Source organism: Prionailurus bengalensis, chromosome C2 (assembly GCF_016509475.1).
Source record: "Prionailurus bengalensis isolate Pbe53 chromosome C2, Fcat_Pben_1.1_paternal_pri, whole genome shotgun sequence".
Taxonomy (NCBI): domain Eukaryota; kingdom Metazoa; phylum Chordata; class Mammalia; order Carnivora; family Felidae; genus Prionailurus; species Prionailurus bengalensis.
In genome coordinates, this window is record NC_057350.1 from 84,672,709 (window position 1) to 84,696,662 (window position 23,954).

The 23,954-nt window shown below is 39.9% G+C and overlaps 1 protein-coding gene across 1 annotated transcript in view; it reads left to right on the forward strand.

The window, feature by feature from the left end:
- Nucleotides 1-1,553: 1,553 nt before the first annotated feature.
- The window catches only part of MCCC1 (methylcrotonyl-CoA carboxylase subunit 1), a 57,658-nt gene continuing 35,257 nt past the window's right edge, over nt 1,554-23,954 (forward strand). The window contains 9 exon segments of the mRNA XM_043594805.1: nt 1,554-1,823; nt 5,501-5,547; nt 7,306-7,373; nt 7,375-7,443; nt 11,082-11,177; nt 15,161-15,282; nt 15,828-15,975; nt 16,065-16,186; nt 23,406-23,517. Coding sequence (XP_043450740.1) covers nt 1,735-1,823; nt 5,501-5,547; nt 7,306-7,373; nt 7,375-7,443; nt 11,082-11,177; nt 15,161-15,282; nt 15,828-15,975; nt 16,065-16,186; nt 23,406-23,517 — 873 coding nt within the window. The 5' untranslated portion in view covers nt 1,554-1,734.

Here is a 23,954-nt window from a genome sequence, read left to right on the forward strand (position 1 = left end):
ATTTGTGAGACAGAGAGAGACAGAGCATGAACGGGGGAGGGTCAGAGAGAGGGAGACACAGAACCTGAAACAGGCTCCAGGCTCTGAGCTGTCAGCACACAGCCCGACGCGGGGCTCGAACTCACGGACCGCGAGATCATGACGTGAGCCGAAGTCAGCCGCTTAACCGACTGAGCCACCCAGGCGCCCCTGTATGTTCCATTTTAGCAAGGACCTGTTAAGCATCTATGAACACAGGTTTTTTTTTTCTTTTAAACTATTAGTAAGATTAATTAATTATATTAATATTGAATCATTCTTAATATTTCTGGAATAAACCTAAGTCATGGTATATTATTATTTTCACATGCTACCAGATACTTTAATTAATAAAACATTTGGCAGTTTTTACATTGATGTTCATAAGTGAAATTGGACTATATTATGTGTGCATGCTATCTTTGGTAATTTGGGTACCAATGACATGTTCTCTTCATAGAAAGAATGAAAGACTTTCTTTGTGTGTGTGTGCTCTAAGACAGAATTAATAGCACTGGAGTCAACTACTATTTACCATTTTGGTGGAACTTCCTTGTGAGAGAAGGTGGGCCACGTGCTTTGGAGGTGAAGGTGAAGGTGGAACTGAAGGTAGTGGAAGGATAGTTCTTTGCTAACATTTTCTCGTTCTTCTATGGTAATCGTTTGATTAGATTTTCCATCTCAGGATCTATTTTGGTACATTGTATTTTCTTGTAACATCATCCATTTTATCCAAGTTTTCAAATTTATTTGCTTAAAGTTGAGCAAAACTAGTCAAATCTATAATTTGTTTTCTGTATGTGACTTTTTCCCACTTATTTTTTTTATCACAGCAAATGTGCATTGCCCCCCCTTCTGGTTAAACTATTTTGCTGTTGTTAATTTCTTTTCTAACCTCCGGATTTATTAGCCTTTATTACTAGTTTCTTAATTTATTAATTTCTTTTATCATTACCAATTTCTTTATTCTGCTTTCCTATGTTTATTTTCATATTTTAACCCTTAAATTGGATAATTAATTTACTTCCACTATAAATTTGCTTATGAGCCAGCTTTAACTATGTCCAAACAAGCATCTGTATGCAGTATTTTTATTTTCTAGATATTCTGCAATTTCGGTTTGACTTCCTCTTTTTCCCAAGCCAACTAAAACACTTTTTTAAAAGTTCAAGTAGTTATGACTTTTTTATTTTAGTTGTTTTTTATTTGTGTTTTTTTTTTTTCCTCCCCTTTCTTGAGAACGCTAGAAAGTTATGTATCTTGCCCTTCACTGCATTTGAGTTTTCCCCCGGGACTCCTCTTCCCCCACTTTCTCGCACCGTTAATGATAAAGATCAAGGGGAAAGTTCTCCTTAAAGCCCGACGAGAACCAGGGAACCCTGCGGGCCAGTAGAAGAAACAGCAAGCCAGACCCTCAGGTCCTTTGGTGAATGAGGGCCAACCCCTGGTGCAGTAGGCGCTGCGCCAAGAAGTAGGGACCACACCTCCGCTGGCTTGTGGACGATTGGCCAATCGTCGCCTCCGAAGTCCTGCTCTGTTCTTTGATTGGTTTTGACGGAGAGGCCCCCCACCACGCTTTAGAGGCCTAGCGCCTGACTGGGACCTGGACGGTGGCCTGTGAAGGACAATAGGCTTGCGGAGCGGAGGGAAGGTTTTGCAGGGAGTGGGAAGCAGCTGGTGTAACCAGAAGTCGGAGAGCGACCGGGTTGTGGAGCCATGGCGGCAACCTCTGCGGTGTCGGTGCTGCTCTTGGCCGCAGAGAAGAACCGGTGGCTGCGAGTCCAGAGCCTGCTGCTGCCGCCGAGGTAACGTGAGGCGGAGGGGCGGTGGATCAGCGTCCGGGGTCGGAGGCAGGGGTGGTGTAAATGGACTCCTGCACGCCGAGAGAGGTGCGCGGGTTCCGAGGATCGAGCGGGAGGAGGGGAGAGCGTTAGGAAAACCCCAGCTCCTTTCACTGTGTTCTGCTCTGCTTGGCATCGGGAGAGAGACCTGTTCACACCCAGCCCTTCCTTTTCTTCCCCTTGCTCCCCGTATCCACTCTGCAGCCTCTATTTGCCTCTGTTTTTCCATTTTCGGGCAGTGGGGGAGGGGTGGAGCTGGGCCTGCCACATCCCTGCTTCCCTCGCTACAGGGGCAAGAGAGACGCTTGTACCGCTGCTAACCGTTAACATGGTGCTTTCACTGCATTCCCTGTGTGGAGAGTGTTGATGATCCCCGTTCTGGTGAAGCTCAGAGGGGTCAACGACTTGCTCAAGTTTACACAAGGAATAAGAAATGGAGCCAGGACGCCCCTCGAGCCCCTTTCGGTTCAGCTAGCCCCGGTCAGGTGTCCGGTTCAGAGGCTCTGTGAAGTTCTTTCTCATTGTTGGAATGGATCAAGCTAACAAAAGTAAATTTACCTTCCAGAGGGTGAGAGGTTGGTTTGTTAAAAGTTCTCAGAGGCAAGTTTGAACAAAGCTATAACTCTAACTAACCTGACTCCAGATCAGTTTCAAATTTTGAGCTGTAAGTTTCAATGACAATAAATTTGGTAGTGAAGACATCCTCAGGTCTCCTGGTAGCAGGCTTCTTTACCTTGCTTTGTTTCTTCCTCCTCTTCACCTCCTCCTCTGTTCTGGAAAGACAGGGTAGCTTAGTGCTGAAGGGCACAGACTGTGCTGTCCGAAGCCAGGGTTCTCAGCTTTGCTACTCACTAGCTGTGTGCCCAACCTTGGGCACATTACTTAATATCTCTGTGCTTCAGTTTCCTGACTTAGGAGGAGGTGATGATACTATTCCTAGAGGAGATAATATTAGTACCTAGCACTGTGTGAATTAAATGAATGAATACATGGAAAGAGGCTCAAACAATCTGGTGCATATGAATCAATCCATAAATACAGCCTTTGTTTCAAGGTTTTTGTTTGCTTTTATTTTCCACAAATTACTGGAGAGGTATTTAGATTTGAGTTACTTAATTGTAGAACTAGCCCCAGAGTAAAATAAGACAGTTGGTGAAAGTAATGTTAATGCTCTTTTCTTTCTCCTGGTTTTTCTTTTCTTAGGTTTCCAGGGCTCTTCAGGATATTACACAGACCATTTTCTCTCTCTTCCCTCTCCCTCTCAAATCTTCCCTACTGTGTGTAGAACTGTTCTCAGGTAGCTCTCATCCTGGAAAATGTTACAGTTGTTAATGGCATTAAGGAATTACAAATCTTATCATTATAGAGAGTATTTTCATGTCTTGTATGTCATGATTCTCCAGTAACTCAGAGAAATGAAGTCTAATGGTGGAATTTTAGAAATAAGAGTATACTGGTATAGAATTTATGTTGAATCAGGGTGGGATTATCTCATGGAAGCAACTTCTTAATTTTGTTTGTTTAAGCCATTGTTTTAAGCTATAGCTTGGATAATGGTGAAAAATAGAATAGACCTATCAAAACATCATTGAGATAGAGGATTATGTTAAGTAGTGTGTCTGTATGTGATTGTCGGTCTGTTTTCACTACAAAATCACAGAGGAAAACTTTAGTTCAGCAATGGCCTTGAAACTTAATCAGGATCTTAAGCTGGATTTACCAAGAAACAGCCATTTTATAGATAAATCTGTCCAGGACAAGCCTTGAATCTTATAAAAAACTTATCTGAAGAATGTGATGGGAAGATGCCGTGAACCAGAAGATACCTTTTAAAGATAAGGAAAAACAGTCTTTCTCCTTGAAGATTAAGAGAATGAGGTCAGTCAAATTGGAAAGAAGTGGGAAAGCAATAGCCTCCTGAGAAAGCTGTCTTGTGGGACTCAAGTGCCAAAGCTGTGGGTCTTCCCACCAGCCCTTCACGGATGGCAGCATCTGATTGAGTTTGCATCAGAGGGCAATGACTGTCTGACCTACTGTTATAATCCCGCCCCCTGCACCCCTGCCCCAGTGAAATGCTAGTTCTGTTCAGTTACATAGCTATATGCATAGTGTATACATGCTACACATACATAGTTGCTTAGTATCTAATGTACATTGTGGTTTTTATCACCCGCTGTGTACATGATCTAAAATGATTGGTTCTTTATGACCATAGTTTTACCAAATCTCCCATGTATGGGTGGAAAAGCCTATGGTGGAATTCCTTCTGTAATTTGGTTTTTTCCCAGTGTATTCTTTTTAGCTGACACCAGATAGGCATTATACTTACACTTTTTTGTTCCTAAAGTAAATCTGGCCTGCTTTCTGTTACCTCTGGGTTAAAGTTTTGTTACTTGCTGTATCAATATGTATCATGGAACTTAAAATTTGTTTTAGACCTTAGTAAACTTCTACCTAGTTAAGACACCTCAGACAAGTCATTTAGCCTCCCTGATTCCCCATTTCTTATTAATACAAGGATTCAGCTTAAGTTGTCTACTTTGAAAACTGAGAAGTATCTCTTGGTGTCTCCCGTCCTGTGAGGACACTGAAGTCTGAGTTGTAAAGTGAAAACTGGGTCTTGAGAGCAAAAAAATCTTAGATGTTACCATAGTTACTATACCCTCCAAGGCTCGACCCCTCCTACAAAATCTTAGTATTTATGTTTTTGCATTAGGGGGGCATAATGAAAAAAGACTGGGGAAACACTGATGTAAAATGACTTGCCCGGTGTCACCAGCAGCTGGTCAGTGGGGGCTCTTCTGGCCCCACAGCCAGCAGTCTTTCTGCTGCCCTTGATCAGCTCCTTCTCTTTACTTCTCTGGGCTTAATTGTTCAAACCTTAATTATCAGGGGTTGAAGAAGATTGGTATTTTTCAAACTGTTGTTTGACCAGCATATTTTATTTGATGAAGTGAAATAGAACAGGAAGTATCAAAACACAGAGAAAATGTTCTGTCACGAAAATTCTGTTTTGTGTGTGTACCAACTTGTGAAGTCAGATACAATTTTACTTTGAGTTGAGTCGAAAGAGTTTGAAAAAGCTGAACTGTATGATCTTGAAGTACCTTGGCTTTCTAATTGTGACTCTGTGGCCATTTGCCAGCCTCTGGAGCAAGCAGGTTAGGTGATCCATTCAAGGACACACAGTGCCAGAGAGAACAGCCAAAACTGTAACTTCCGGTTTCTGGAGTAATTTTCTTCCCTCAAAGAAAGTCTTATTAAGTCACTTTGTAGGCTTCAGGCTTAACTAAGGTCACATCTAGACTTGGTTTCAGGTTTTGAATTAATAAATCATATAATGACTGAGGGGCGCCTGAAGCCTCTGACTTCACCTCAGGCCATGATCTCACAACTGGTGAGTTCAAGCCCTGTGTCAGGCTCTGTGCTGACAGCTCAGAGCCTGGAGCCTGGAGCCTGCTTCAGATTCCGTGTCTCCCTCTCTCACTGCCCTTCCCCCTGTGCACTCTGACACACACACACACACTCTCTCTCTCTCTAAAATAAGTAAACATTTAAAAATTTTTTGATTCTTTTGAAACAACAATGACTGATCTTGTGTATCCTGTTTAATTATTATTCCATTTGGATTCATTTGCTAGGAGATGGACTTGGAGGCAGAGAACCATGAAGTATTCAACAACCACAGGTACAGTCTTGATTTGCTTTGGCTTTGCAGATTATGAACTAAGAGAGGGAAATGCTTAATTCCTTAATTTGTGTATATAGAATTAGTGCTCATATATTTTTGAAATTTGGGATTTTCATGATCATTTTCTTAGTACGTATTGAGCCATGGTTTCCACCTCTTTTATGTCAAATCTCCCCTGTTGTTGAGTCTATAATATATACAGAAATAATTGGAAACATTTACATTTATGTCATTACTTCTGTCTGTTTGATCCCGTTCAGTGCCATGAATTGGAAAGGCATAACCCTGATGGTCTAAATCAGTGCTTTAAAACCGTTCTGATAAGTGGCAGACATTTTTTCAAATAAAATTTTACGCGGAATTCCCAACGATAAAATGTATGAAAGTGTAGACACAGTTGATTGGGTGCAGCTTCCTCCCCACAACACACACATGCATACTTCATCCCAGCAGCTCCTGTGACCTATGACAACTCAGACTCCATAGATGCCCATAGAAAAACATTGTTTTAAGTTATAGAAAACCTTATTTGTTTTAGAATAATAGCCATTATAAACTGCCCAGGAGCATTTATTTCATGTGTGATACGGAAGTGCATTTTACATATTAACACAGTAACACGTCCTGTGGCACGGATACCAGTGCCCTGGTGCGGCACTCAGTGTTCATACAAGAGAGCCATACGTCCATGTGTTTGTGTGCAGAGGGATTGAGGCGATGGAGTTGAGCAACTGCAAGTTCAGATTCTGAGGTGAACTTAACCTGGGTTCAAATCCTGGACCTGCTATTTCTTTTAGCCAGTATACTTTCAGGACAAAATGAGCATAATTTCAGTAAAGTAGTATCTCTTTTAATTGTAATTCCTTTATCTTTAAAATTTATGTAACAATAATAGTATCTACTCCATAGGATTATTGTGAGGATTTAAATCCAGATTGAGTCTTTAGCACAGGACCTGCGGCATAAAAAGTACTTATTAAAGACTAATTATTATTAACTATGAGGGGTTTTTTTGGAGCTATTGTAATTTGACCTTTGGCATATCAAAGCATCTTTTCATTTTAAAGTTGAAAAAGCTGAATAATATAAGAGTTTATGTTAATAAAGGTATCTTGGATTTCAGGGGCACTTGGGTGGCTTAGTCGGTTAAGCATCCGGCTCTTGAGTTTGGCTCAGGTCGTGATCTCACAGTTTGTGACTTTGAGCCCCGCATCAGACTGTGCGCTGACAGTGTGGAGCCTGCTTGGAATCCTTTCTCTCTCTCTCTCTCTCTCTCTCTCTCTCTCTCAAAGTAAATAGACATTTTTTTAGAAAAGGGTATCTTGGGGCGCCTGGGTGGCGCAGTCGGTTAAGCGTCCGACTTCAGCCAGGTCACGATCTCGCGGTCCGTGAGTTCGAGCCTCGCGTCGGGCTCTGGGCTGATGGCTCAGAGCCTGGAGCCTGTTTCCGATTCTGTGTCTCCCTCTCTCTCTGCCCCTCCCCCGTTCATGCTCTGTCTCTCTCTGTCCCAAAAATAAATAAATGTTGAAAAAAAAAAAAATTTTTAAAAAAAAAAAAAAAAGAAAAGGGTATCTTGAATTTCAGTGAAAGGAAATGCACTAATATTAGTTAAAATGACTATTTGAGACTCTGTTATGCTAATTTTACCAAAACAAATGTTTATCAGCTGATTAATATAATGGAATCTTTATTTTGCTTTCTCATTCTTTGTTCTCCAATAACATTTGTGTATGATTTTCGTGGTGTTTTAAGCAGGACGAAACATTGCCAAGGTCCTCATTGCAAACAGAGGAGAAATTGCCTGCAGGGTGATACGAACAGCCAAAAAAAATGGGAATACAGTCCGTGGCTGTTTATAGTGAGGCCGACAAGAATTCCATGCATGTAGACATGGTATGTTGTTAAAAACCGAAAGTCAAATTTTGTGATTGTATTTGTTTATTATGTTGGTATTTTACTCCTTTATGTTGACATTTTATGTTTGCTAGTGTTAATAGGACATAAGTGGGTAGTTCAAACTGCTCACTAATTATCCCTGTTGGGATACATTTTCCAAACGTAACACCAGTTGAACTGAACAGTGTGTTTTGCTGTGTTTAGTTGACTTACCAGCAAGGTCCTGTCTTATCAAGGGTTGGTTAAAACAGTTCACAGAGTGTGGCCACAGATCATACTTTGAGTGGCACATATCCAGGTCCCTGATGTACAAGAAAGATCCAGATCCCAGTCTTAGCAACTACCACATACTGGCCAGGGGATCTTTGACAAGTCATCTGATGTTTCTGAGCCTTGGCTTAACTATAAAATTATAACTGAAAGGATCCCATTTCCCTGAGGTCTGTAAGTGCTACCAGTTGTTACTAGCTATTATTCACCAGACAGAGCCAACCATGGGTGAATTCAACTACTGGTCTTCTTTACGCCCACAGTAAGATTGAGCAGCGACAAATTCATGGCAACCAGCCTCCGCTCTCTGGGCACTTTTCTCTCTCATTCTGTGTGTTGACCATCTCAAGCCTGCTTTGTGCCATTCTAGCTGCTGACTCTCCCTCCACCCACCTATTCTCAGCAGATGATCTTGATTCACAGGGAAAGCAGACTGCGCTTCCTGCCGCAGAATCTCTTCACTGCATCTGTGTCTGTCCTTGTCCCGTTCAAGGCCACTTGTCTTCCTGTGCTCTGGAGTCCTCCTCTTACCTTTGCAAGGATCTTTCATCTTCTTTTCGCACTGTATTCTGTCACTCTACTTCGTCTGCTCCCATGGCTTTGCTAAACACTTCCAAATTTCTATTTCTAGCCCAGACTTCATTTTGAGTGTGATACAGGTATACCCAGCTGCCCACTTGATGTCTCCACGTGGATATGTGACAGGTACCAAACTAATATGCCTGACGTGGAACTCATGACTTTGATCTGTGGTGAAGCTGCTTTTCCTGCACACTTCCCTCACTCAGCAGATGACATCACCATTGCCCCTAAAAACCATAATGCCAGAGATCTGGGAGTATTTGAACATCCTCTGTCTTCCTGCCACTCTACATCCTTCCCCTTCCCCATCTAGACAGTCACCAAGTGCTGTTTATTCTGTTTCCCAAACACTTCTTTCCGCTTCTTTCTGCCCTCTGCCACCAGTACCTTAAGTCGTAGCTGGCATCACCCTCACCGGCCCGATGTGGTAGCCTCCTAAGTGGGCTCCCTACTTTCATCTTGACCTCTCCCACGGTATGTTCTATGTTTCATCCAGACTGATTGCCTAAAATCAGATTTTTGATGTTACTCCTCTGCTTTAAATAACTTAAGCCTTTTTATCATCTACCGGACTAGCAAGAATTTAAAAGACGGATAATATTCAGTGTTGGTTAATGTGGTTAGAAATTGGTACATTGATGGAGATGTGTGTTGGTGACACCAGTTCAAGGGACGATCAACCAGGAGCTATTAAAATGTTACATCCTTCACCCAGCCTTGCAAACATACCTCTAGATCTCTGTCCAGAGACATGTTCACATGCATGTGCAAGCAGAGGCATGTATAGGAATGCTGCTAGCATCCAGTTTTTTGCCATTATGACCTAAATGTCTGTTCAGATGTACGTGATTAAATGAACTTTGGTACCTCCATACTGTGGAACATTATGCCATTGTTATAAAAAATGAGGTAGACATGGGGCACCTGGGTGGCGCAGTCGGTTAAGCGTCCGACTTCAGCCAGGTCACGATCTCGGGGTCCGTGAGTTCGAGCCCCGCGTCAGGCTCTGGGCTGATGGCTCAGAGCCTGGAGCCTGTTTCCGATTCTGTGTCTCCCTGTCTCTCTGCCCCTCCCCCGTTCATGCTCTGTCTCTCTCTGTCCCAAAAATAAAATTAAAAAAATAATAATAATAAATAAATAATAAAAAAAATAAAAAATGAGGTAGACATACGTGCACTAGCAAGGAAAGAGCTCCCAAGACCTACTGTTAATGAAAACAACAATTACAGGAGTTTGATCCTGTTTGTGTAAAAACTAAAAACAAAAGCTAAAACTGTATGTGCTTATGTAAATATATATAAATAAATAGGAATATGGATATGGAAAAAATATGTCCCAAAGATCATAGTGGTTTTATCTGGAGGAGGTTTGAAGTGAGGGAGAAGGTGGTGCCAAAAGACCCCTTTGCCTTTGCATTATTATTCACATTATTTTAATTATTTTAATTTTTTTTTTTTAGAGATAGAGAGGGAGAGAAAGAGAGAAAGTAGGGGAGGGGCAGAGAGAGAGGGAGACACAGAATCCGAAGCAGGCTCCAGGCTCTGAGCTGTCAGCACAGAGCTCAATGTGGGGCTTGAACTCCTGGACCGTGACCTGAGCCAAAGTCTGATGCCCAACGGACTGAGCCACCCAGGTGCCCCTATTCACGTTTTTTAGAAGGAGAATAGATTTGTGTTTTGTGGAATTAAAGTTTAGAAACAAAAAATGACAACCAAAAAAATGTGTTACCTTAGGAGAAAATCCAAAGCTTTAACCTCCCGTGAGGCCCTCTGAAATCTGTGCTCCCTGGTCTGTCCAGACACATCTCTGGTCCCTGACCCCTTGTGCACTGGGCTCCAACCACCCAAGCTTCTCTGTCAGTCCCTCAAATGGGCCAAGTTTCTTCCCACCCCAGGACCTTCATATATGTTGTTTGCTCTGTTTGGGAAGCTTGCCCCTGTCTCCATTCCTGTTCTCAACTCCACATCCTGCACCCATTTGCCTGGCCAAGCCCTGGTCATCCTGGAGGAGCCGCTGATCTTCCTTCCCAGTCTTTCCTTGAGCACCCTTAGGCCTGATCAGTCTTCCTCTTCGCCTGCATTGTGTCCTTTGTTTTTCCTTCATGACCTTTCTCACAGTTGTCATTAAATATATGAATGTGTGTTTGATGTCTGTCTCCCTCTAGACAGGGACATTGTTTACTCTTGTACAGGCAGCTCCCACCTCAAAGCATGGCACCTGGTTGACATTCAGTAAGTCTTTGAATAAATGAATGATGTTTTCTGTCTTATCTGCTTCAAGGGATGCTGTGATTATGTGAAAGTTTTAAAGGACGGTATAAAGTAGTTCACAAATGGATAGAAAGAGCATTATCATCCTGCCTAAATAATTATATAAACTTCAGTAAACTTCATAATTTTATTTCTTGCTGTATACAACTGTCCTATGTTTTGTGTCTTGGCAAATTGGCAAAGTTTTGGCATTAGATACATTTAAAGTTATTATTGTTACTAATGATGATACTATGGTTAATGCCTGTTGCTTTTTATCCTAAAGACATTTTATTTCACTCTATCTAGTGTTTAGTTTATACATAAAAATAAAGTTTGGGCATCCTCTTCTTGCAAAGATTCCAAACTGGCTTATTTTTATAACATAGACATGAGCTGGTCCTTCTGTTTCTTATTTCTTACATTGTTCTTGGGGAACCACCCTTTTTATTTATAATAATCAGATGACCCTGAAGCAGTTCTGTCGTGTACTAGTGTGTGCTAGCCGTGTAAGCATGTAATATTCCTCAACAGGCAGATGAAGCATATTCTATTGGCCCCGCTCCCTCCCAGCAGAGCTACCTTTCTATGGAGAAAATCATTCAAGTGGCCAAGATCTCTGCTGCTCAGGTAATAAGATCATGCCGGTCTGGCTTAGACTGGTGGGATGGATGGGGGCAAAGGTGGGGCTGATAACACTGCATCCGGTTCACTTTTTTTTTTTTTCCCTGAAGTTTATTTATTTTATTTTAAGAGAGAGAGTGTGAGTGGGGGGGGGGGGGGGGGGGGGTGGAGAGAGAGAATCCCAAGCAGGCTCCACAGCTGTCAGCACAAAGCCCCATGCAGGGCTCAGACTCATAAACAGTGAGATCATGACCTGAGCTGAAATCAAGAGTCGGACGCTTAACCGACTGAGCCACCCAGGCACCCCAGTGTTCTCTTCTTTAGAATCAGTTCCTAGACTGGGGCGCCTGGGTGGCGCAGTCGGTTAAGCGTCCGACTTCAGCCAGGTCACGATCTCGCGGTCCGTGAGTTCGAGCCCCGCGTCAGGCTCTGGGCTGATGGCTCAGAGCCTGGATCCTGTTTCCAATTCTGTGTCTCCCTCTCTCTCTGCCCCTCCCCCGTTCCTGCTCTGTCTCTCTCTGTCCCAAAAATAAATAAACGTTGAAAAAAAAAAAATTATTTAGAATCAGTTCCTAGACTGAATAACTTAGGCATTAATTTATACACACAGGTATTTAAAATATATTTGTTTCTAAACTTTTTAGTTATCTCTTGGAGTAAAAAACCCCTAGGAATGTACAGAGATGATACTAATACATGGACTTTATATATTTCCTTAGGAATGCAAGCACTATAACAGAAATAGCACTTCATATGTTTATCACGTGTTTGAACATATATGACATAGTATTATTACCTCCACTTTACAAATGTAAAATCTAATGCACAGAAGGTTACATGATATCCAAAATCATCTAGTCTTGCTAATCAGAGCATGTTCCATGGCATTGTTTGGGAACACTGTAGAAATGCAGACTCTTAGGCCTCACCCCAAGCCACTGTAGTTTACATTTTTATGCATACTTTGCATTTTTATTAAGATCCCCAGGTGCTTTGAAAGCAAAATTTATCATTGAATGAGACAGGATTAAACAAGAGTCTCCCGACTTCTAGCCCTATATCAGACGAGGCTGAGCAGTAGAACTTCGTTGCCCTGCATTTTGAAAAAAGGGAAAATAGTATTTACTCAGAAATTTCAGGCTTCAGACACCTGGGTGGCTTACTTGGTTAAGCATCCAACTCTTAATCTCAGCTCAGGTCTTGATCTCGGGGTCGTGAGTTCAAGCCCCACATTGGGCACCACACTGGGTGTGGAACCTATTAAAAAATAATAAATGAGGGGTGCCTGGGTGACTCAGTTGGCTAGGCATCCAACTCTTCATTTTGGCTCAGGTCATTATCTCACGGTTTGTGAGTTCAAGCCCTACATTGGGCTCTGCACTGATGGTGTGGAGCCTGCTTGGGATTCTATGTCTCCCCCTCTCTCTCTCTCTCTGCCCCTCTCCCATTTGCTCTCTCTCTCAAAATAAATAAACGTTAAACAAAAGTAAGTGAAAAAAATAAAGAGTATGACTTGTTCTCTCCACCATGGGAAGAACATATCTCATTTCTGCTTGAAGATAGAGCCAACAGCAACAACTTTGGATCTGTACATACGTTTGAACAAGCGCAGCAGAAAGGTTACAAACTAAAAGCATGGAATAAATTATTTTGGCAGAGATTTAAGGGTAGGAGACAACAGTTTGTATCTTTACTGGTAAAGGCATGTTAGTACTATGGAATGAACGACGTTAACAGGCTTACAATCCTGTGATCCACTAGAGTGAATTGGCGGTTAAATACATACATACCTGATGGCTAGAGAAATTAGCTCCCTGGTTACAGTAGTGTTGTTGAGTTTTCCTTTCCGATGTATTCAAATGCTCAAGAATTCTGTGATCTGGATATATTAAATTGTTCTTAATATAAATCAGCTAAAACTTCTTGAGGCCATTCCCATAATGTGTGGTTGGACTTTATTTTTGTAAGGAAACAGCTGCCTTTCTTTTTAGTTACAGAAAGAATATTGATCTAGTTCATCAGAGTTCTGTTGAATTAAGTATCTGTTCAAAAGAAAGGAGGCTAGCAACACCTCACCTTGAAAATGAAATTAAGGAAACAGTTATATTCACAATAACATTAGTAAAAATCAGTTAGCAAAATCAGTTGAAGACCTATGTATGAAAACTATAACATGTTGCTGCAAGAAAAGAAGTTCTAAATAAATGGATAGATATATCATTGGAAGAATCAATATGTTACGATGGCAGTTCTTTCCAGATTGGTCTGTAAATTTAAGGCAGCCTTTATCAAAATCCCAGTTGGCTTTTTTTTGGTCGATTTTGACAAGCTAGTCCTAAAATAGCCCAAAGGTCTAGTATATAGTTAAAAGAATCTTGAAAAGACAATAAATTTGTAGACTCTCAGATTTCAGAATGCATTATAAAGCTACAGTAACCAAGACAGTACGCTATCAGAAGAGTAAATATAGTCAGTGCAGCCAAATAGGAACTCCCCAAATAAACTCACACATATATGGTCAATTCATTTTTTAACAAAGGCGGTAAAGTAATTCAGTGGAAAATATAGTCTTTTCAACAGATTGTGCTGGAACAATTGGATATTTATATGCAAAAAGATAAACCTAAAATCACCAATGAAAAGGAGTGATGTGCTGATACATGCTAAAAAATGTATGAACCTTGAAAATGTTGTGTTCAGTGAAAGAAGCCAGTCACTGAAGACTGTATGTATTATGTGATTCCATTTATATGGAATGTCCAAAATAAGCAGATCTCTAGAAACAAAGTGGATTAGTGGCTCCATAGGCCTGGACATATGTAAGGAATGGAAGATAACTGCTAACAGGCATGGAGTTTCTTTTTAGGGTAATGAAAAGTTACATTATTAGATCTTAGTAACTTAGACTATGGTAATGATTGCACAATTCTGAATAATAAGAAAAATCATTGGATTGGCTAAGTTTATGGCATATTAATTACATGTCAATGAAGACGTTTTAAGAATGCAGTGTCACAAAAAAAATAAAATAAAAAGAAGAATGCAGTATTACTGCATACACAATAGAAAGGCTAAAATCAAAAAGACTGATAATACCTCTTGATTTTGGCTTGGGTCATGATCTTGTGTTTCATGGGTTCAAGCCCCACGAACTGACAGTGCAGAGCCTGCTTGGGATTCTCTGTCTGCCCCTCCCCTGCTCGTGCTCACACTCTGTCTCAAAATAAACAAATTTTTAAAAGCATGTAAAAAATAAAATACAGATTCTTCTATATGATCCAACAATTTCACTTATATACCTAAAAGAATTTAAAGCAGCGACTCAAACAGGTACTTGTACACCGATGTTCATAGCAGTGTTAGTCACAAAAGCAAAAGGTGGAAACAATCCACACGTCCATCAAAAGATGAATGTGTAAAAAAACCTGTGGAATATGCAGTAATATTATACAGCCATGAAAAGGAATGGAATTCTGACACATGCAACAATATGGAAGAACTTGAAAACATAATGCTAAATGAAATAAGCTGTACACAAAAAGACAAATATTGTACAATTCCATTTATATTAGGTACCTCGATTGGGTATTCACAGAGACAGAAAGTAAAATAGAGGTTATCAGGGACTGTGGAATTAATATTTAATGGGTACCGAGTCTCTGGGTGATGGCAACATTCTGGAAATGGATAGTGGTGACGGTTGCACAGCATTATGAATGTCCATTAATGGCAATGAACTGTATGCTTAAAAGTGGTTAAAATGGTAAATTTTATGTTGTGTATATATTACCACAGTAAAAAGAAGTATAGATTTTTCTGGTTCAGGTAAGTCTTCAGAACTTCAGTATGAACATTTCAGATATGTCTTTGGAAACAGATCCTGATAGTACCCATAGTGTACCTATCACCCGTGTAGGGAGAGGCTTCCTCAGAAATATGACGTCACCTGCATCACAGTGCTAAGTTTGTCCTTCCATTCTCACTTCTAGGCTATCCATCCAGGATATGGTTTTCTTTCAGAAAACATGGAATTGGCCGAACTCTGCAAACAAGAAGGAATTATTTTTATAGGTCCTCCTTCATCTGCAATTAGAGACATGGGTATAAAGAGGTATGAGTTTATATCTTTTAAATATAACCATAGAAAGGTCAATTGAAATGGTGTACCTATAATAGATATGGTAATCCATGGTTGTTGTTATAGTCTTATGTGGTTTATCTGCCACTCCAGTGAGTTACGGAAATGTTCAATTCATTAGCGTTTCTAATCAATATCTGGATTAGTTTGGGGAATTTTTTTTTTAAAATATATTGTCAAATTGGTTTCCATACAACACCCAGTGCTCATCCTAACAAGTGCCCTCCTCCATGCCCATCACCCACTTTCCCCTCTCCCCCAAGTTTGGGGAATTAAAAACAAGGTGGGATGAACTATCACATGAAAAACTGGATTCCTAGTTATCACAAGAAAACTAATATTTTAATATTTGTGTTAATATTTGTTGTCTCAGACTGCAGTCTTTTTTTTTTTTTTTTTAACCTCTGGGATATTTTATTTAAAAAGTTCCCTTGTATTTTGTAGATTGGGCTGTTTTGTTCTTCTCTTGTATGAAATAATTCGCAGAATTGAGGCACCTCCTCTTTTTTATTCGAAAGCACATCCAAATCCATAATGGCTGCTGCGGGAGTGCCTGTTGTGGAGGGATATCATGGAGAGGACCAGTCGGATCGGTGTCTGAGGGAGCATGCGGGGAGAATAGGTTATCCTGTCATGATTAAAGCCATCCGTGGTGGAGGAGGAAAAGTAAGATTGTGCGTGCTCATGTTTTTCATTTCAGGATAGTCTTCTCTGTTTTATTTAGTTTGCGGTCTTAACTATCTTGCCCTCTTAAGGGAATGAGGATCGTTAGATCTGAAGAAGAATTTCAAGAGCAGTTAGAATCAGCACGGAGAGAAGCTAAGAAGTCTTTCAATGATGATGCTATGCTGATTGAGAAGTTTGTGGACACGCCAAGGTGGGTTTGGCTTTTTTTCTGAGTCAGATTTTTAAAATTAAACTTTAAAAGAAATGTAGGCAAACTATATGAAATGTAAAGTTCTAGTAGTACATAAGTACATTAAATTCCCCAATCCCACCCCCTGATGTAACCACTTAGTGTAGTATGGTATGCATCCCTCCAGGTATTTTCTAAGTGAATAGAAATACACATACGTATACTCACAGAGTACAAACTACATACAGAAGTGCAGTGAGTAGAACCTTACATAGTATTATATGCTAATATTACATCATAGCCATCTTTCTGTCAGTAAATATAGGTCTACCTTATTCTTTTTATTGGGCTTAACAGTTCCATGATATTGATGTACCATTAATTTATTCAGTCAATTTCTTATTGATGGAACTTAGGGTTTTTTTCAAAATAAAAAAAAGGGGGGGCACCTGGGTGACTCACTCGGTTAAGTGTCCAACTTCGGCTCAGGTCATGATCTCATGGTTTGTGAGTTCGAGTCCCGTGTAGGGTTCTGTGCTGACAGCTCAGAGCCTGGAGCCTGCTTTGGATTCTGTGTCTCCCTCTCTCTGCTTCTCTCTCTGTCTCTGTCTCTCAAAAATAAACATTAAAATTTTTTTTTAAAATTCTTATAAAAAATTAAGTTTTATCTTACAGAACTCTATAAGCATCCATTGAGATTTTCAGAAATAGATACCTAAATTGAATAGTAAGTGATATGTTAACAAGTAATAATACTAACACCTCACCCTTATATTTCACTTACCATAATCTTACCGTCCTAATTCTGATCTAATTCCTGCAACAATCCTGTGGGTAGGCCTATTCCTATTTTGCAGGTGAGGACACTGAGGAACAGAGTGGTCATATGACTTGCTTGAGGTCTCCCAGTTGGGAAGTGGTGAAGCTGGGATTTGAATTCAGAATTCACACTCTAAGACACTGCACTAAACTGCTTCTCTAGGTACTGCTATAACAAATGCCACGTGAATTTCTAGTTTTTTTATTTTCTGGAATTTTACTTTCACATGTATTGCTTAAAATAAGATACTGACTATAAAAGCTTCTCGTTTCATAGATTTTGTGGTAATTATATATATGTATATAAAACCTGTTGGTTAAGTGACTCTATAAAGAATAATTCACTTGGGAACTATGTGAAAGGAGAGGGATTTATCTTGAAGGTAATATACCCTGAAGCTTCAGGCCCTTCCCTTGTCTGAGCCTCTTCTAAGATCTTCTACCTAACTTTGTATTCTTCTTAAAGACGGCCCCCAAATTGTTTTTGTTTCAAGTGCTACAAAACTTCGAATTGACCCTGATCATGGCATGCTAAGCTAAATTCATTTAGAGTTTGATAGTAAAAACAAAAGTGAATTTTAAAATAGGCCAATTGGGGTGCCTGGGTGGCGCAGTCGGTTAAGCGTCCGACTTCAGCCAGGTCACGATCTCGCGGTCCGTGAGTTCGAGCCCCGCGTCAGGCTCTGGGCTGATGGCTCAGAGCCTGGAGCCTGTTTCCGATTCTGTGTCTCCCTCTCTCTCTGCCCCTCCCCTGTTCATGCTCTGCCTCTCTGTGTCCCAAAAATAAATAAACGTTGGGAAAAAAAAATTTTTTTTAAATAAAAAAATAAAAAATAAATAAAATAGGCCAATTGATTAGGAGAGTGTGTCATATGCCACCTGTTAGTGGAAAATGAGGCAAAACTGGAGGAAATTCCAGGGTCAACTGAGGGCTCCCTTTCACAATACATTTCAAAGGAGAATAGGCTGACTATCCAAATTGACATGCTCTTGAGTTAGAATTGCCGTGGAGCCATCAGCTAGCTATTCCAGTGACCATAACTCAATAACATTTTTCCAAGATGTGAATTCTTTGCATGTGAAATGTTAGCTGTATATTACCTCACATTGTAATTTGTTTCCCCAATAGCTTGGAAGCTCTTGGGAATCAACGACGTGGTAGTATGTTCCTTTTTGTTTTCCCCTATATATCATCTGGCATGCTACTTTCTTCATGACAGGCATCAATAATAATATTTTTTTATAATATAGAAGTAATATAAATATTACTATATTTATACTTATTATATTATTATATATATTATTATAAACAAATATAAATTTTCACATTACAAACATGGAAAATACAGATGATAGAAAACAAAGTCACTCATAATCTCATTCTCCTAATATGAGTAATAGTATTTCTGTATATATTTATTCTGAATTTTCTAGTAATATTTTAATGTCATGGTAATTATACTATTTTACTATATAACAATTAATTATAGTAATTGATTAATTAATTACTAAATAATTAGCTGTTGAGTTAATGGAGTGCCGGAAGATTGTCAAGGTGGTGCTTATAACTGAGGAAAGTAGATATCAAGATGTTTTATAAATCTGCTCAGAACTGTTGAGCTTATCTGAAAGGCTGGGATAGAAAACAATCTTCAAAGTGTACTATTTTGGAAGATAAAAAAGAAATCAGGTTCCTTTCTCATTTTATATTCAATATATATTCTAGATGGGTTAAAAATGTAGGTAGGAAAATAAAAACTATAGAACTCTTAGAAAATACCAAGGCGTTCTTGGTCGACTCCAGCTGTCTCTGTCTATGTAGCCAGATCCCAGCAGTGGCTGAATTGGAAAAGCTGAGATTTGGTGCGCCTCCTGGTTCTTACGCACTGTGCTGCAGGATCTCTACGTTAGATAAAGCAGCACAGCAAAGGATTAGTTAGAAAAAGGAAAATAACAAAAGCGATCCGAAGACTACAGAAATCATACCAGAACACAGATCCTCAATTAGTTTCTCTTATAAGCAGCGAAAGGAATAAGTATTTGCAACTTCTGAGAACTCGGAAAAAAGCTGCGTTGTGCTGCTGGTGTGTGTTCCTTTCAAAACCTGGAGTCCTTGCTACAGTGCCCCTTTCCTGGAAGCAGCTAAAAGAAAAGGGAGTGTCAATAGAAGTAAAATTTTACAGTTGGAATTTGAAAAGCAAACCATTCGATTCCAACACGTAAAGAGTTTGGAAGTTGTCACCCGCATCCGAAAAGCAAGTAAAAATCTGAACAAAATGAGAGTCAGTGAATTTTAGATGCATCAGAGAGCTGGGGCCGCAGGGCAGACCACCACCCTGAAATCTGGATGGCGCATGAATACAGCGAATCACAGCCAAGGTCCACTTGCCCAGAGCAGAAGCCACTGCACCCATAAACTGATAGGAACACTTCTGTGGGGATTTTGGTAAATTACTGGAGTCTGGGTGTTGACTAGCTTGATAGTGAGAAACTCCTCAAGGTCCAGTGTTAGGGGAACCCCGAATTTTCATGAGTTTTCCCTTCAAGAACACCACCAGGTTCTCACAGTGAGAATCCAGGAAAAATTCCCTCCTGCTTGGGGACAGAGAGAGGAGAATTGTAACCATTTGAAATAGGCCCAGAGTGATCTGTTCTCCCTAACAAAGGGCAGTTCTGCAGGGGAAATTTTACCAGCACCTTTTCTGTCCTGTGAGAAGGGCAGTTAGCCAACTCTCACCCCTTTCCAGCTTTCCTATTTTATGTAAAGAAAGAAAAAAAATGCTAAGAAACACTTCTCGGGGGCTCCTGGCTGGCTCAGTAAGTGAAGCGTGGGACTCTTGATCTTGGGGTCGTGAGTTCAAGTTCCATGTTGGGTGTACAGCTTACTCTAAAGACAGATAGACAGATAGATACAAAGAAAAAGAAAGAAAGAAGGAAAGAAAGAAAGAAAAAAATAGAAAGAAAGAAAGAAAGAGGATGGTGTGTTCATGAGCATAGTCGCCTGTAGTATACAAGGATACAGGCCCAGTAAAAGACTGAGATTTAAGATAGATAGATAGATAGATAGATAGATAGATAGATAGATAGATAGATATAAAATAAAATCCTGGGGCACCTGGGTGGCGCAGTCAGTTAAGCGTCCGACTTCAGCCAGGTCACGATCTCGCGGTCCGTGAGTTCGAGCCCCGCGTCAGGCTCTGGGCTGATGGCTCAGAGCCTGGAGCCTGTTTCCGATTCTGTGTCTCCCTCTCTCTCTGCCCCTCCCCCGTTCCTGCTCTATCTCTCTCTGTCCCAAAAATAAATAAAAAACGTTGAAAAAAAAATTTTTTTTAAAAAAAAATAAAATCCTGAGATTTAATCATTAGGTTACAGAATGCTTTCTCTCCCTGCACCCTTCTACCATGTCACCAGGGCCCCAGTATAATAATGGGGTTAGAACTGCAAGAACTCCAAGGCACAGGCTCTGTTTAAGAAGAGTTCATAGTCAAAGACAACAGGAGAAACAAAACAAAACAAGGACCCTAGAGGATACAAGCCTTTGGTACCTACAGCTACTGCAGACATTAAACCCAGTCTTCTAGCTAGGTTAACATTAAACCTTACATTAAAAGTCTGTTTGCCTTATTAATCATTATGTGATACCTCATGTATGGATTTTAACAAAAAAACAATTACAAGGCATGCTAAAAGGCAAGAAAAAGCACGGTGCGAGGAGACAAAGCAAACACCAGAACCACAAATTCTGGAATTATCAGATATAGAGGTTAAAGTAACTGATTAATATGTTAAGGGCTCTAATGGACTGAGCAGACCACATGCAAGAACATTTGGGAACTGTAAGCAGAGAGACAGACACTCTAAGAGAAAAGTCAAAAGAAAATACTAGGAATCAAAAACACTGGAACAGAAATAAGAATGCATTTGATGGACTCCTTAGTAGACCGGACACAGCTGAGGAAAGAATCAGCGACCTTGAACATATGTCAGTGGAAACTTCCCAAATAGAAATGCAAAGAGAAATAAGAATGAAAACAAACAGAACATAATGTCTAATGACTGTGTGGGACAATTTTAAAAGAAGTAACGTGTATTATTTGAACACTACAAGGGGAAGAAAGAAAGCAAGAGAAATATTTGCAGTGATAATGACCAGAAATGTTCCAAAATTACCAAATTTTCTAATGTCCCAAAAACCAAACCATAGCACCAGGAAGCTCAGAGGACACCAAGCAGGATAAATATCAAAACATTTTTGAATACTATTCAGACTGCAGGAAACCAAAGACAAACAGAAAATCTTGGAAAAAAACACAAGGGGTAAGAACCCCTTACCTATAGAGAAACAAGGATAAGTATACCAGGCTTAAGCAAGAATAAGGTGGAGTGAAATATTTATAAAGCGTTGAAAGAAAAAAAAAAACCCTAATATAGAATTCTGTGTCCAGTGAAACTGTCCTTCAAACATGAGGGAAAGAGAGAGACTTCCTCAGACAAACAAAACTTGACTTGTAAGAAATGATAAGAGAAGTTCTTCAGAGAGAAGGAAAATGATACAGGTCAGAAATTTGGATCTCCATAAAGAAAGGAAGAGCATTAGAGAAGGAATGAGTGAAGGTCAAATAAAATCCTTATTTTTCTCTTCCTAATTGATCTCACAGACAACAGTTTGTCCAGAGCAGTAATAGCAAGAGATTGTTTGGTGATGATAACTTAAAGGTAAATGAAAGGGGGAGGAAAACTCAAGAAGGCAGATCCAAAAACAAGAAATCACCTCCTATTATTTTGTCAAGAGAATGTGTTGGACAATTTGGAAAATTTTAAATCGAACATTCGGTAAAAATGGTATATCAAGAAACTAAATTCTTCTAAGTGGTTTAATGAAGTGGCTTCATGTGGTGAACAAAAAGGAACAGAAATGAGCTATTGTGCTAAAACAGTACATTTACGAGAACTTTCCTGTTTTTTTTTCTTTTTGACAATTTTTATTTATTTTTTTTCTTTTTTTTTTAATTTTTTTTCAACTTTTTTTTTTTTATGAAATTTATTGACAAATTGGTTTCCATACAACACCCAGTGCTCATCCCAAAAGGTGCCCTCCTCAATACCCATCACCCACCCTCTCCTCCCTCCCACCCCCCATCAACCCTCAGTTTGTTCTCAGTTTTTAACAGTCTCTTATGCTTTGGCTCTCTCCCATTCTAACCTCTTTTTTTTTTTTTTTCCTTCCCCTCCCCCATGGGTTCCTGTTAAGTTTCTCAGGATCCACATAAGAGTGAAACCATATGGTATCTGTCTTTCTCTGTATGGCTTATTTCACTTAGCATCACACTCTCCAGTTGACAATTTTTATTTTTAAAAACAGGAAAAGCACTTGCTGATCACTCATTTCTACATCATGGTGGTGAATATTTGAGGTGAACTACAGAGTGAACATATCAAAATAAAGCTACTGAGAAGAGTGCTTTCATGTTCACCAAATGGTCTGTTTATGCTTATTTTCCATAGTGTTATGTACATCTACTCTTTTTTTTTAAGTTTATTTATTTATTGAGAGAGAGAGAATGAGCAGGGGTTGGGGGCAGAGAGAGAGCAGGAGAGACAGAATCCTAAGCAGGCTCCGCACTGTCAGCGCGTGACATGGGGCTTGATCTCACAACCATGAGATCGTGACCTGGGCCAAAATCAAAGTATGCTTAACTGACTGAGCCACCCAGGCACCCCTGCATTTACTCTTAATATGATTTCTCAAAATTTTACTATGTTAGACTCCACCTTAAAGTGCCTTTTTTGTTCTTATGATATAATGGTCTTATTTTTTTTTTTAATTAATCATCTATATTACTTTATTTCTTAACCTTTTTACGGATGAGCCATTGTAATTTTTAGTCTGCCTTAGTTTATAAAGTCGGACCATAAGAGTTGATTTTTAAAAATCCCCTGATTGGGGTGCCTGGGTGGCTCAGTCTGTTAAGCATCTGACTTCGGCTCATGTCATGATCTTGTGGTCCAAGAGTTTGAGCCCCGTGTCAGGCTCTGTGCTGACAGCTTAGAGCCTGGACTTGCTTCAGATTCTGTGTCTCCCTATCTCTCTGCGCCTCCCTTGCTTACACTCTCTGTCTCAAAAATAAATAAACATTTAAAAAAATTTTTTTAAAGAAACAAAAAATAAAAATTCCCTGATCATAAAAACGTTTTCATTGGCTTTTTGAAAGTGAGTATGAAATGTGTCTATAATTTGTAATTTTGAGGTAGGATTTATCAGTGTTTTCCTTGACAGTTTGTACTTGTGATTTGCCCCTACTCTGAGGTCATATAGTCTCCTATGTTTTCTGTCTCATTTCCTAATCACTTCATATACATAAATTTTTTTCTAGAATGTTTATTCTACAAATGGAAACTTTTTCATTGTGTTTTTAAATAGGCACGTAGAAGTCCAGGTGTTTGGTGACTACCATGGCAATGCTGTATACTTGTTTGAAAGAGATTGTAGTATACAGAGGAGACATCAGAAGATCATTGAGGAAGCCCCAGGGGTAAGGACCTTGTAAAGACAGCTTCTCTGTAACATAAACCTCAATCGCTCTGATTTTCACATCAGAAATCTGTGAAGTTAGTGTCTGAATAACTGCTTCCCAGTGGTAATATAATGGTAAGGCCCCACTGCAGCATTGAGGGTGAGGAGGGAGTTGATATTCTTGGGCTACCATAGAGAGGGCGCACAACAGGGCCGTGATTCTTCTGGATGGTATCTAGGAAAATCTACTCTGATCCAAGTACAGACTGTGCCTGACTTATGGTGATTCAACTTAGAATTTTTTTACTTTACACTGGTGCAAAAGTGATACATACTTAGTAGACATCATACTTCAAATTTTGAATTTTCATCTTTTCCTGGGCTAGTGATACGTGGTGTGATGCTGTCTTGTGATGCTCGACAGTGGCTGCAAACCACAGCTCCCAGTTAGCCACA